Source organism: Acipenser ruthenus, chromosome 48, assembly GCF_902713425.1.
Source record: "Acipenser ruthenus chromosome 48, fAciRut3.2 maternal haplotype, whole genome shotgun sequence".
NCBI classification, from domain to species: domain Eukaryota; kingdom Metazoa; phylum Chordata; class Actinopteri; order Acipenseriformes; family Acipenseridae; genus Acipenser; species Acipenser ruthenus.
Window position 1 is genome coordinate 240,006 of NC_081236.1, and position 13,627 is coordinate 253,632.

Consider the following 13,627-nt stretch of genomic DNA (forward strand, 5'->3'; position numbering starts at 1 on the left):
TTCATATGTTCTTATGCTCTTATGTTCTAAGTAAAGTTACCGACATGTAAAAGGGAACGAACCATGAGCAAACCCAGTGAGCAATGAGCAATGAACGTCTCAGAATCCCTCTTCCCCATGAAAATACGAATAAATCAATAAAGCACTGCAGAAGCCCCGTGTGCTTAACGTTAGCGCTTGTCAAGCAGTAGCAGTTCCATTTTATTGGATTCGAGAAGATGTCGCCGGATTTGAACAAATAAAACGATCATCTCTAATCTGTTTTCCCCATTTTTTTTCCCCCTAACCCTTCTCTCCTGCTCAGCTTTTCTGTAGATTTTTTTTTTTTTTTTCATTAGCATAACTGCTCTTGTCAACACCTACATATATTGGATTTCTGTTAAAATTTTAGAGAAGGGACAAGAAAGGCTAATGCAATAGCCAAGGGGGCTTTGACAAGAGCTTAACAGCAACAGTACTGAGTAGTTTTGTTTATTGATTTTATGTTTTCTTTAATTAATTTATTTTGTATTTCTGATCTAGTTGTGCAGAAAATTCTGGGTGCAAATCCTTTAAAAATTAAACAACCTGGAAGAAATATTTTGTAAAAAAAAAAAAAAAAAATGTAAAAACTGAAAAGAAAATACTTTTGTTGGCCCATTTTTTGCACATCTCGCTTAGCACAAAATCTTTGGTGTAAATTTGCCAATATTAGCTTGTTGTGTGTCTGTCAGTAAAAAAATAAAAATTATAAATTACCCACTTTTTTTTTTTTTTAAATGGAATCTTCCACATTCATTTTGATTTGATTCCACTATCCACTGGTATTTTTCATGAATTTAATCAAGCGCTTTTATATATCTGACCAGCAGGTGGAGTTGGTGTATGGTAAAAACAGAATATTTAACTACGAAAGACATTAGCAGTTTGGAAATACAGAACGGTGAAAAGTGCCAGCAATTTAATATTGGCAATTACAGTACAGCCTTTAGGGTAGCATGCAGAAACCCCACTCAAACCCCACTTTTTGTTTTGTTCAAATATCGCCGATGTCTGCAGGAGTTTCCCATTAACCCCAAAGCTCTGGGTCTTGGGGAGTTGTTTGGGGAGTTTGACCTTAACAGTAACGACTGGGCAGATGGTGTTCTCTCGTCTGTCATGCGCGACGTATGTTCAGGTACACAAAGCGTGTGCGCATGGATTGAAGTGCCTGTTTAAACAGCTCTGATCGCTGTTCATTGCATGTCAAATCACTGAACCTGAGGAATCCGCAAGGTGTGTTTTTGAATGTTCTGAAACGCCCCGTCGCGGATGCAGAGCGGCAGATGGGACAAGATTGTTGTAATTTCCACGTAGTGTGTATGTAACCAAACCAGTGGCACTTCCAAACAGTGTCGGCTGACTATCAGCAATAATTTTGTTGATAAAGTTGAGGGTGTATAATTATGTGTGTGTGTGTGTGTGTGCAAATCACTGACTGAAATCAAAAACATTATCAACAAAAATGATGGTTTTGAGATATAGGGGGTTTCCACTGTGGGGAAATTGACCATGTAATGAAGTTTATAAACTGCCCCCTGCCCACACATCATCCAATTGCATCCAAAAAAAATAAAAAAGAATGATGAAATTATGAAAGCTAAATTTGTTCATTGCTTGTGTGGGTTTTGTTGTCTGCTGCAAATGCAAGTTAGTTTGGGTTGAGTCTTAAGAATAAATAATCAATACTAGCTGTGCGTCTGTTTGAGTGTGAATGGATAGCCTGTCTGCCTGCCTGTCTGCCTGTCTGTCTGTCTGTCTGTCTGTCTATCTGCCTGCCTGTGTGTCTGCCTGTCTGTCTGTCTGCGTGCAGTCTGCGTGTACAGCGCTGTGCATTTCTCTCTTACCGCTTTGTGCTGTTCAGATGAGAAGCCGGATGAGAAGTGGATCATGTTCGACGGCCCGGTGGACACCCTGTGGATCGAGAGCATGAACTCTGTGATGGACGACAACAAAGTGCTCACCTTGATCAACGGGGAGAGGATCTCTATGCCAGAGCAGGTACGCAACAAGACTCCCAGAGCAAGAGGAGCCCTTGCAGGCGTTGCTTCCCAATTTCCATAGTAAAAGCATGGCAAAATATTCCCCAGTGAATTTGAACTTCAGCCGTTTTCCATATGGATAATGTAAAAGAGGCATAAGGAATGGCACAAACCTCCGTCCCATTCAAGCAAAGTAACTGCTTCTGTGATGTTTTAACCACATCCTTGTTATAACAAATGTGACGTCTAACACACGTGTTTATTTGATAAATTGATTATGTACTGATTAATAGTTTGAAAGAAAATGTCACTGTGAACTCCATAACATATGCAGGTGTACATAAATTCATTCATACATACATACATACATAGAGTACATACATTGCAGTTTTTCCAATTGCAGTTCTAAATTGTTTAATCAAACCAATTAAAACTGAAGTAGTTCATTGCCTCATTGCTCATCCTCAACTGTAATCACTCAATGACAGTTCTGCAGTAGTACCTGAACCTGTTTTGACGTTAATAACATGTTAATAGCAGTGCCGCAGTGTTAGTTACAGGGTCCGTGTTTGCCCTGCAGGTGTCTCTGCTGTTTGAGGTGGAGGACCTGTCAGAAGCCTCTCCAGCCACAGTGTCCCGGTGTGGGATGGTCTACACCGACTACAGCGACCTGGGCTGGAAGCCCTACGTGCAGTCCTGGATCGACAAGCGCAGAAAGGTACCAAACTGATGGACAGTTACCATGTTACTGGACGCTCAGCTGATGCACTATTCTTGCACTATTGCACTCAGCTAATGTCCTATTGCACTACTATGTCATTGTAGTTATAACGTGTTGTAATCCTAAATGGTTGCATCCTAGTTCATATTGTATTTTAGTAGGATTATTGCACTTACTGTAAACTATACCGTATTTAAATATGAATCTTGCATTGTAATCCTGTACTGCCTTATAACACCTGTAAGTCACCTTGGATAAAGGCCTCTGCCAAATAAACTAATAATAATAATAATAATAATAATAATAATAATAATAATTAAACTGCCCCAATAAACTGCAATGTAGTTCCCAGTTCGCGGTTCCCAGTTTTTGGACATTTAACAAAAGCTTATTGGTAATTGTCCAAAGCAAAACGTTATCATGTTTATTCCGGACATTTACCAGTAAATCTTGAGATCTGTCAATATCAGGGCTTTCACCATGACATAGACATGTTGGTCTGCTGAAGTCGAGTTTAGGATTCTGTGCCGTTGTTCAGGAGGAAGCGGAACCCCTTCAGCGGCTCTTTGATAAATTCATCCACAAGACCATGGAGTTCAAGAAGGCTAACTGCAGGGAGCTGGTCCCCATCGCTGAATTCAACGGGGTCGTGTCTCTGTGCAAACTGTATGAGGCGCTGGCCACTCTGGAGAATGGGGTGAGGAACGAAGACTGTCTCTCACATACCCCTTACCTTACCTCTCTGGGTCTGTTCAATTGACCCTGATAAAGGTTTACCACAGCAATTTAGCAGTTTCCCCTCTCCAACCTTTTTCCCATGTTTATACAGCTATGACCAAAAGTTTGGCATCACCTAGAATTATAGGACACTTAAAAAAAAAAAAAAAAAAAAAAAAAAAAAAAAAAAAACTATATGAACATCATTTTTATATTTTATTTAACATCATGTAATCAAAGAAACTACAGAATGATATCGCAAAAGTCATAATAGTAGTACAGTAGTATTTCATGTTAGATTTTTAAATGTCAGATGTTTCTGTCTTTGTCCAGTTTTCGTTTATAAGCATATGGAAAACTACAAAGCAGTGTATAATTAAATATCTTAACTTAACATTATTCAGCAGGTTTCATTTGACTTTATGAAGCAAAATTAGTTCATTCCAAAGGGGGATGGCCTTTTCTCGTTCCCAAACTTTTTTATATGTTCCTGTGTCCTTATGTGCAGGAAGCCATAGCATGAATCCAGGAGCTTAACAAATACCAAAAATCTACCATTTATACGTAAATATTTGAACTTCAGCCGTTTTCCATATGGATAATGTAAAAGAGGCATAAGGAATGGCACAAACCTCCGTCCCATTCAAGCAAAGTAACTGCTTCCGTGATGTTTTAACCACATCCTTGTTATAACAAATGTGACGTCTAACACACGTGTTTATTTGATAAATTGATTATGTACTGATTAATAGTTTGAGAGAAAATATCACTGTGAACTCCAAAACATATGCAGGTGTACATAAATTCATTCATACATACATACATACATACAGTACATACATTGCAGTTTTTCCAATTGCAGTTCTAAATTGTTTAATCAAACCAATTAAAACTCCATCCAGTCCCTGAAGTAGTTCATTGTCTCATTGCTCATCAGTATTTACGTATTTGTTAATATTTGTTCTCAGGTGAACCCGAGCGACTCTGAGAATTACAGCCGCATGGTGGAGCTGTGGTTCACCTTCAGTATGATCTGGTCAGTGTGCGCCGCTGTGGACGAGGACGGCCGCAAGAAGATAGACAACTTCCTCCGAGAGATGGAGGGCACCTTCCCCAACAAGGTGAGGATGAATCACGTCTCCGAGTCCTGCCCTTGTAACACGTCGTGATGAACAAATCTAAAGAGTTTAGCCAATCACTCTGTGATTCCTCGAACGCCCACTAAAGACATCGAGTAAAATCAAGTGATTTTCAGTCATTAAGATTATTGATAAGCAGCAATTTTGTCCTATTAGATCTTCACCCTTCACATTGAAAGGGACTGACAGACAGTGATCTTTATGTTGAGCTGGTCGATAACTATATTAACATCTTGCGTCTTTTAGTGACTTTCCTGTTTGTGTGTGTGCTTCTGTAACACCCAATTCACACTAGCTACATAAAACCTGATTTTGAATGTAGCACACCATGAATTGTTCCACGCCTATGCATCATGCAGGCTGTGTTCATAGGGTAATAAGGAGGCAGTGTGGTCCAGTGGTTAAAGTCCAGGGCTTGTAACCAGAAGGTCACCGGTTCAAATCCCACCTCACCCACTGACTGACTCACTGTGTGTGACCCTGAGCAAGTCACTTCACCTCCTTGTGCTCCGTCCTGCGGATTAAATGTTAAATCAATTTCCTATTGTCAGTGACTCTGCATATAATGCGCAGTTCACAGCCTGCCTCTGTAAAACCCTTTTGTGATGGTGGTCCACTATGAAAGGTGCTATAATTTTGTTTTCCACCCCCAAGGACACTATCTATGAGTATTATGTGGACGCCAAGAACAAGACCTGGGCCCCGTTTGAGGATAAACTTCCCAAGGGGTGGAGGTACCCTCAAAAGTACGTGAGGATTATCTGTTTCCTTATGAAAGGCTGAAGGCTTTTTTTCCCCCACATTTCTGTTCTGCCTAGTATGCAGTTATGGCCAAAAGTTTTGCATCACCTAGAATTTTAGGGTTGAGGCATCATCAAAGAATTCTAACGGAATAGTAGTACAGTAATATTTCATGTTAGATTTTGAAATGTCACATTTAAAAAAAAAAAAAAAAATGTATATGGAAAACTATATGTTAACGTAACATTATTCAGTAGGTTTCGTTCGACTTTTTGAAGCAAAATGAGTTAATTCTGTATAGAGGGTGATGCAAAACGTTTGACCAGAGCCGTAGCAATACAATGAAGAGTTTGGTTTCACGCTGCATTCGAGGGATAATAACGTAGTGGAGTTCAAATCAAGGATTGTTTGTTGTTTAAAGTTGTTTAAAGAACGCTTTTTTCTGTCTGTTTTAATGGATGAAATAACATTTGATTTTAATGAGACTGTTTCAGACTGACTTCTTTCCCAGTCCCATGCATACAAACCTTTATTAATCCATCAAAAACACAAGCAAAAAAAAACCCTGGGTGTTTTTTACACCCTTGCACAGTGCAGAGGTTTGTGTGTTGCTGTCGTTTGAACCATGTGTTCGGTTTTTGGTTTCCACAGCGCCCCGTTCTATAAGATCATGGTTCCCACAGTGGATACGGTGCGCTATAATTTCCTGGTGAGCTCGTTGGTGTCCAACCAGTGTCCGGTGTTACTGGTGGGTCCGGTTGGGACTGGGAAGACCTCGGTGGCCCAGAATGCCCTGCAGTCCCTCGATTCGTCTAAGTGGTCAGTGCTGACCGTTAACATGTCCGCCCAGGTAAGGATAACTCCAAAAACATATCATAGAAGACCTCTGAAGATAAGTCTTCTTCGCTAAGCTAAGTCAGAGATTCAATCCATACACATGGTGTCCTATAAATTAGGCATCCACCTCTGTATAGAATGAACTCATTTTGCTTCATGAAGTCGAATGAAACCTGCTGAATAAGGTTACGTTAACAAATTGAGCTACACACCGCTTTGTAGTTTTCCACATACTTATAATATATAATATATACATTTAAATTATGTCTCAATCCTAAAATTCTAGGTGATGCAAAACTTTTGGCCACAGCTGTAGTTCATATACCAATAAGGATGATCTCTGTTAAATCATGCAGTCACACCCTTTTCACTAGACTACACCTGAAAGTGATCTATATATATATATATATATATATTTTCCCTAGACCACCTCGAACAACGTCCAGGACATCATTGAGAGCCGCGTTGAGAAAAGGACCAAGGGTGTGTACGTCCCTGTGGGTGGGAAGAAGCTGATCACCTTCATGGACGATCTCAACATGCCTGCCAAAGACTCGTTTGGCTCCCAGCCCCCCCTGGAGCTGGTGCGCCTCTGGATCGACTACGGCTTCTGGTATGACCGGCAGAAACAGACCGTCAAGTACGTCAAGGTGAGCAAAGAGCGACGGGGCTTTCACGACAGCGCAGTGATTCTACAGGAGCTCTGTGTTATTATCCTGGATCACTGGTGGGAGTCTTATTCTGTGGATTAGCCAAGTTCAATGCTTTATTAGGCTTCCGGAACGGCGTGCAATACGAAAAATGCATTTTGTGCGTGTAATTACTAATTTGGGAGACGACAGAGTGTGCAGTCTTCTCTTCATTCCTCTGGTCTAACAAAGGATTTATAAACAAGCCTTTTTATAACTAACCTATTAGTGGTCAGGGGCTCTGGACTCTTGACCGGAGGGTCGTGGGTTCAGTCCCAGGTGGGGGGACACTGCTGCTGTACCCTTGAGCAAGGTACTTTACCTAGATTGCTCCAGTAAAAAGAAAACCCCAACTGTATAAATGGGTAATTGTATGTAAAATTGTATGTAAAAAAATAACAAAACATTATCTGTATAATGTGAAATAATGTGAGATCTTGTAACAATTGTAAGTCGCCCTGGATAAGGGCGTCTGCTAAGAAGTAAATAATAAGTCTATTCTCCAGGACCTTTCCTCTCTTTCTAATTTTCTAAGATAAACAGACTCGCAATCCATGCATTCGACACAGGCGCACCTTGCTAATAAAATATATTGCTCCAAAAGATTACAACGCAGAGACAGTGGTACGGTAGATTGCAAAAAACCCAGACACTATTCGAATAAAGAATGTGTCTCCTTATCAGTAACTTTCCACAAGCTGGCCTTTACATTGAGTTCATGAAAATACACAGACAAAGCGCAGCGGCATGTAAAACTGAAAAAGAATTCAAAAACAACACCGCATCTTGCAACAGTTTGTAATTAATTGTCAAACGACACTTTGTCGATTCATTTTCCCCGATATGCAAGGACCTTCTAAACTGCTTGGCAAGACGGCCTCAAATTTAACAGCAAACAGCAACGTAGTCGAGAGGGAATTTTCCTAGCGCTTTGATGACGGTTTTTGAATTTGTTGTTGTTTTGACAGGGCATGTTTCTGATGGCCGCTATGGGTCCCCCTGGTGGCGGGAGGACTCACATATCAGGACGCCTGCAAAGTCGATTCAACCTCATCAACATGACTTTCCCCACGGTAAGAAGGAAGAGGAGCCAGGGATGTGTTTTGTGGGTAAAGAAACAGTGTGGCGATAGGGGTTTTGATTAAATGACTTAAACTTGAATTGACCTTTTCATTTTAACCACAGCTTGTGCACAGCTGTGGCCAAACGTTTTGCATCGCCCTATAGAATTAACTAGTTTTGCTTCACAAAGTCGAATGAAAACCTGCTGAATAATGTTACGTTAACATATTGAATTACACACCGCTTTGTAGTTTTCCATATACTTATGAAAAATTGACAAAAAAAAAAAATTACATTTTCAAAATCTAGCATGAAACACTGTACTAGTGTTATGGCTTCCGGTAAACTTTTGCAATTTCATTTTGTAGTTTCTTTGATTACATGATGTTAAATAAAAGAGCTAAATTATGATCATATAGTTGTTTTTTGGGGGGTTTCTAAAATTCTAGGTGATGCAAAACTTTTGGCCAGAGCTGTATGTATATATCGACTGATACTTGTTTATCATACACTAGCAGATTAACCGATAATTAGTTTGTGAACTGTTAATATTTTTTATAAAAAAGAAACACTAAACTGTCTCTGTGTCTGAGTCCACCTCTCTCTTTGCCTCACTGCAGGAGTCCCAGATCAAGCGTATTTACGGCGCCATGATCAACCAAAAGCTGCAGGAGTTTGAGGAGGAGGTGAAGCCCATTGGAAACGTGGTCACTCAAGCCACGCTGGAGATCTACAACGCCATTGTGCAGAAGTTCCTGCCCACCCCAGCCAAAATACACTACCTGTTCAACCTGAGGGACATCTCCAAGGTAACAGAGCAACCAGCAAGGGCTGTTCATAGTTCAGTATAGAGCTTAATACAGCAGCAACGAGAGCTGTTCATAGTTCAGTATAGAGATTAATACAGCAGCAACGAGAGCTGTTCATAGTTCAGTATAGAGCATAATACAGCAGCAACGAGGGTATTACAGAAGCCGTAATAGTAGTACAGCAGTATTTCATGTTTGATTTCGAAATGTCACATTTTTCCATTTTTGTCAGTACAAAGCGGTATGTAATTCAATATGTTAACGTAACATTATTGCTGTGTCCCTCAGGTGTTCCAGGGCATGCTGCGGGCTCACAGAGACTTCCACGATACCAAACACAGCATCACACGGCTCTGGATACATGAGTGCTTCAGGTAAACCTGGAAAATAATCAGGCATTGTACTGACATGAGCTACTGCCTTTACAGGAGCTGTGCGGCCGTAGCGCTCGCTTTCCATTTAATACTTCTCTTGCGTACTTTGTTGTAAGGCAGAACGCATATAGCAGTACCCGCCAGCTGCAGTAAACTAAACTCAGCTGGGCACACTTGATTGTTTCAATTTAAAAAAATACAAAGCACAATCTGACCTGATAACATTTTACTCCCCATGCTTTTTTCCCCCCATGGTTATGCTGTGCACTGCCACAGTTTACAACGGTTTGCCACGGTAAAGCATATTAACAAAAAAAGACCATGTTTACCATGCTTACCTATGGTTTATTAAACTTTGCTGTGTTTTTACTAAACGTTTCGAAGGGTAGATTAGTTGAAACGATTAGTAAATGGATAAAGTAGTAGTAAACCTAATGCTAAGTCATGTCCCCATTGGAACCTATTTGCATCAACTACACTTATAATATCAATCAATCAATCAATATTTATTTTATATAGCGCCTTTCGTAGTGGACCACCATCACAAAGCGCTTTACAAGATAGTGAGGATCAATGCATAATACATTAAATACAGTGAAATACAGCCTGGCCCAGTCCATTAAATACAAACAGTACAAAACAATGCAAATACATTAAATACAGGCATAATACAATTAAATACAAGGCTAGGATGTGAATTCTAGACATTGTGGATGCGTGTGTCATACAGAATCATACGAATAAGATGGAGTGAAAATCCTGAAATAGCAATTTAGACAGCAGCTAATAACAGATATCAGGCTTAAAGAGAATTGAAAGCAAGAGAGAACAAGCAGGTCTTGAGAGTTGATTTGAAGCGAGCGGCTATCGCTGAGAGTGTAGCTCTCACACCCAAAATATCAGTGACAAAGCATTCAAAACGTTTCAACCACTACAGGTTCTATATAAACAGATTAAATGCGTTAATCTCAGGGTATCTCTTGCACTCGCTTGTTTTCTTTTGCACAAAGAGTGCGCTTGAGAAAACACACCCTCATCTTGATCAGAGGCAGCCACCTAACACTTAGAAACATTCAACAGACACACGCTCACGTTTCAACTGGACTGCAGTACCTTGTTGAAAAAAAAAATTTAAAAAATTGAGCGAGTCGGAAAGGTGACACTGACATGGTTTCGTTCCGCTTGTATCATGCCAGGGTGTTTTCAGATCGCCTGATTGACCAGAGCGACATGGACACCTTCACTGGGATGATGGCAGAGAAACTGGGCTTGCTCTTCAGCCAGACCTACCACAACATCTGCCCCAACAAACAGCCTCCCATTTTCGGTAAACCTCACCTTAAAAAGTGCGCCCAGCACTGAAGTGATTTATATTTTCTTTACTAAGATTCAGCTGTATCTGTAATCATATATTACAGTACAGCGCGTGATATCATTTCTCCCTGGCAAATGGAAGTTGAGTAGAGACTTTTAAGGAATGTTTAGTTAAGCACATTTTTTTTTTTTTTTTTTTTTTTTAACGCCCGTTTTGATTGATTGAATCATTTTCTCAACTGTTTTAGAGAAGGTTAGAGAACTGTTGCATTCTAACAGAATATTTATAGAAACGCATGAAATAAAACAGTCCTTTAAAGTGAAAAGTGCCCTTTAAGTGGTCAATTTGTGACATACCTTTCCCATGCTTGTATTATGCATTTACCATGTTTTAACACTACATGGTTTACCAGGAGGTAAGAAAATGGGTTTGACAATCTCTCCCACCCTCTCGCTCCCTCTCTATCTCCCTCTCCCTCTCCCTCTCTCACTCTCTGCCTCTCCCTCCCTCTCCCTCTCTCTCCCTCTCTCTGTGTCTCTCTCTCCCTCTGTCACTCTCTCCCCCCTCTCTCTCTCTCTCTCTTCCTCCCTCCTTCTCCCTCTCCCGCTCTCTCTCCCTCTCCCTCTATATCTCTCTCCCTCTCTCTCCCCCTCTCTCACTCTCTCTCTCTGTCTCTCTCCCCCCCCTCTCTCTTTTCTCTCTCTGTCACTCTCTCTCTCTTCCCCCCCCCTCTCTCTCTCTCTCTCTGTCTCTCTCTCTCTCTCTCTCTCTCTCTTTTCCAGGTGATTTTATCCGGGAGCCGCGGGTGTACGAGGACCTGGTGGACTTCAAAGCTCTGAAGCAGTTCATGGAGACCCAGCTGGGAGATTACAACATCACCCCTGGGGTGGTGCCCATGAGCCTCGTGCTCTTCAGAGACGCCATTGAGCACAGTCAGTATCAACAACTAATCCATTGATCAATTACTGATTGCCGTGGCTTTTATTTCCCGAGCCTCAATAACACCTCCATAGATGGATCACCCCTGGTGTCCCTACTCAGAACCTCACATAGCTAGCTACGCAGTAACACGTGCATTGCTAGACCAAAGCTCTTCTGCTTGTGTTGGTGTTGTATTGAGAAATGGAAGACGCTGCTGAAAATGCCTGCTTACATTTTCACAGTCTCCTCAATGTGATATATTATATCACTATGCATAATAATTAATACACACACGGGATGTTTGCCATTGCATTTTGTGAAAAGTCTACATGTTTCTTTGTTTTTTTTACTAAAGTTTCCTCAGTGCATACTATGTATAATAACAGGTAGTGGTGTGCTGACACCATTGATTGGGACTCAAGGTTGTAAAGGTGAAGGAACGGCAGCTTTTCTGGTTTCAAAGCCAACACATTAATTAATGGATGTATTTAATACCTGCTGATAAATACTTCTCAAAGGCAATTCGGACTATCAACACACCCCTGCCTGTTATACAAAGTGTGAGGAAACTTGAGTATATATAGAAACACAGATAATAGACCTTGCAATTTGCATTCCGCTTTATGAGAATTGGCAACAGTGTGGAGTAGTGGTTAGGGCTCTGGACTCTTGACCGGAGGGTCGTGGGTTCAATCCCCAGTGGGGGACACTGCTGCTGTACCCTTGAGCAAGGTACTTTACCTAGATTGCTCCAGTTAAAACCTAACTGTATAAATGGGTAATTGTATCTAAAAATAATATGTAAAAAATAATGTAATTGTATGTAAAAATAATGTGATATCTTATAACAATTGTAAGTCGCCCTGGATAAGGGTGTCTGCTAAGAAACAAATAAATAATAATATATAGTGTAATGGCATCATGGGGCAAATGGTTACTGTATAAATATGTTCTAACCGTGTGCAATTCCGTGGACTTCGAGTGTGTTTTGAGCCGTGCTGTCTGCGTGTTTTTGCAGTTGCCCGCGTGGTGCGTGTGGTCAGCCAGCCCCGGGGGAACATGCTCCTGATTGGGATCGGAGGCTCAGGCAGGCAGAGCCTCTCCCGCCTCTCCTCCTTCATCTGCGAATACGACGTCTTCCAGATCGAGGTCACCAAGATCTACCGCAGGCAGGAGTTCAGAGAAGGTCAGCGCTGGCTCTCCCCGGTCACATGCTGGCTCTCCCCGCTCACTCGCTGGCTGTGCATTCTCTGCAGACACTGCTGATGTGGCGTGCTGATAGGCTTATAGGAGACAGTGTACAGCTAGGGCCAAAGGTTTTGCATCACCCTGTGGGATTAACTAATTTTGCTTCATAAAATCAAATACAGTCTGCTGAATAATGTTTAGTTTTTTCCATAGACTTCATGAAAAAATGTACAAAAACTTTTGGCCATATTTGTAGCGGTACGCCTCTGATAACAGGAAAGTTCTTACAGCGAAAAAAATGTAAGGAAAGAGGACAGTAATAAAATGAATAAAATTTAGCAGTTGCTACAACTGTATATCATACTAACGTAGGTGTGTATCAAGTACCTGCATGGCCAGTTTCACAGACCCCGATTTAGCAATATTCTACTACTGAGATAAGGCAGTTCAAGATTCCTGCAACTAATACATACAACACTTTAATCAGGACCTCCGCGCAGTTTAAGCGAAGCAGAGTGGCACAATGTGTGTTAGGAGGAGGAGATGAAAGAAAGCAGCAGCAGTTGATGATGATGCAGTGTTCACCCCCCTAGTCTCTGTAAGCCGCTTTGGATAAAAGTGTCTGTTTAAACGACTGATTAATAATACTGTCCCGGCGTTTCAGACATCAAGAAGCTGTACCGTCAGACTGGAGTTGACAACAAGCCCACAGTGTTTCTGTTTCCGGACACTCAGATCGTGGAGGAGTCCTTCTTAGAGGACATCAACAACATCCTGAGCTCTGGGGAGGTGCCCAATCTCTACAAGGCAGACGAGTTTGAGGAAGTACGAGACTTCATCTGCCTGCCTGAAAATCGCAAAGGAATCTGTCTGCAGCACTGGCCAAAAGTTTTGCATCCCCCTATAGAATTAACACATTTAACAAAGGCGAATGAAACCCGCTGAATAATGTTAACATATTGAATTGCATACCGCCGCTTTGTAGTTTTTCCCCCATATACTTAACGACAAAACTGACAGAGTGAAAAATGTGCCATTGTTTGAAATCTAGCATGAAATACTACTGTACTACTATTATGGCTTCCAGTAGACTTTTTTTTTGCGATATCATTTT

At 41.1% G+C, this 13,627-nt stretch overlaps 1 protein-coding gene across 1 annotated transcript in view; it reads left to right on the top strand.

The window, feature by feature from the left end:
- dnah2 (dynein, axonemal, heavy chain 2) overlaps window positions 1-13,627 on the top strand; it is an 80,364-nt gene that overhangs the window by 38,898 nt on the left and 27,839 nt on the right. The window contains exons 44-57 of the mRNA XM_059014519.1: window positions 1,883-2,019; window positions 2,581-2,718; window positions 3,260-3,418; window positions 4,407-4,559; window positions 5,232-5,323; window positions 5,970-6,168; window positions 6,581-6,805; window positions 7,813-7,917; window positions 8,527-8,715; window positions 9,004-9,089; window positions 10,286-10,416; window positions 11,187-11,336; window positions 12,344-12,511; window positions 13,178-13,338. Coding sequence (XP_058870502.1) covers window positions 1,883-2,019; window positions 2,581-2,718; window positions 3,260-3,418; window positions 4,407-4,559; window positions 5,232-5,323; window positions 5,970-6,168; window positions 6,581-6,805; window positions 7,813-7,917; window positions 8,527-8,715; window positions 9,004-9,089; window positions 10,286-10,416; window positions 11,187-11,336; window positions 12,344-12,511; window positions 13,178-13,338 — 2,093 coding nt within the window. The remainder of the gene's footprint in view (window positions 1-1,882; window positions 2,020-2,580; window positions 2,719-3,259; window positions 3,419-4,406; window positions 4,560-5,231; window positions 5,324-5,969; window positions 6,169-6,580; window positions 6,806-7,812; window positions 7,918-8,526; window positions 8,716-9,003; window positions 9,090-10,285; window positions 10,417-11,186; window positions 11,337-12,343; window positions 12,512-13,177; window positions 13,339-13,627) is intronic.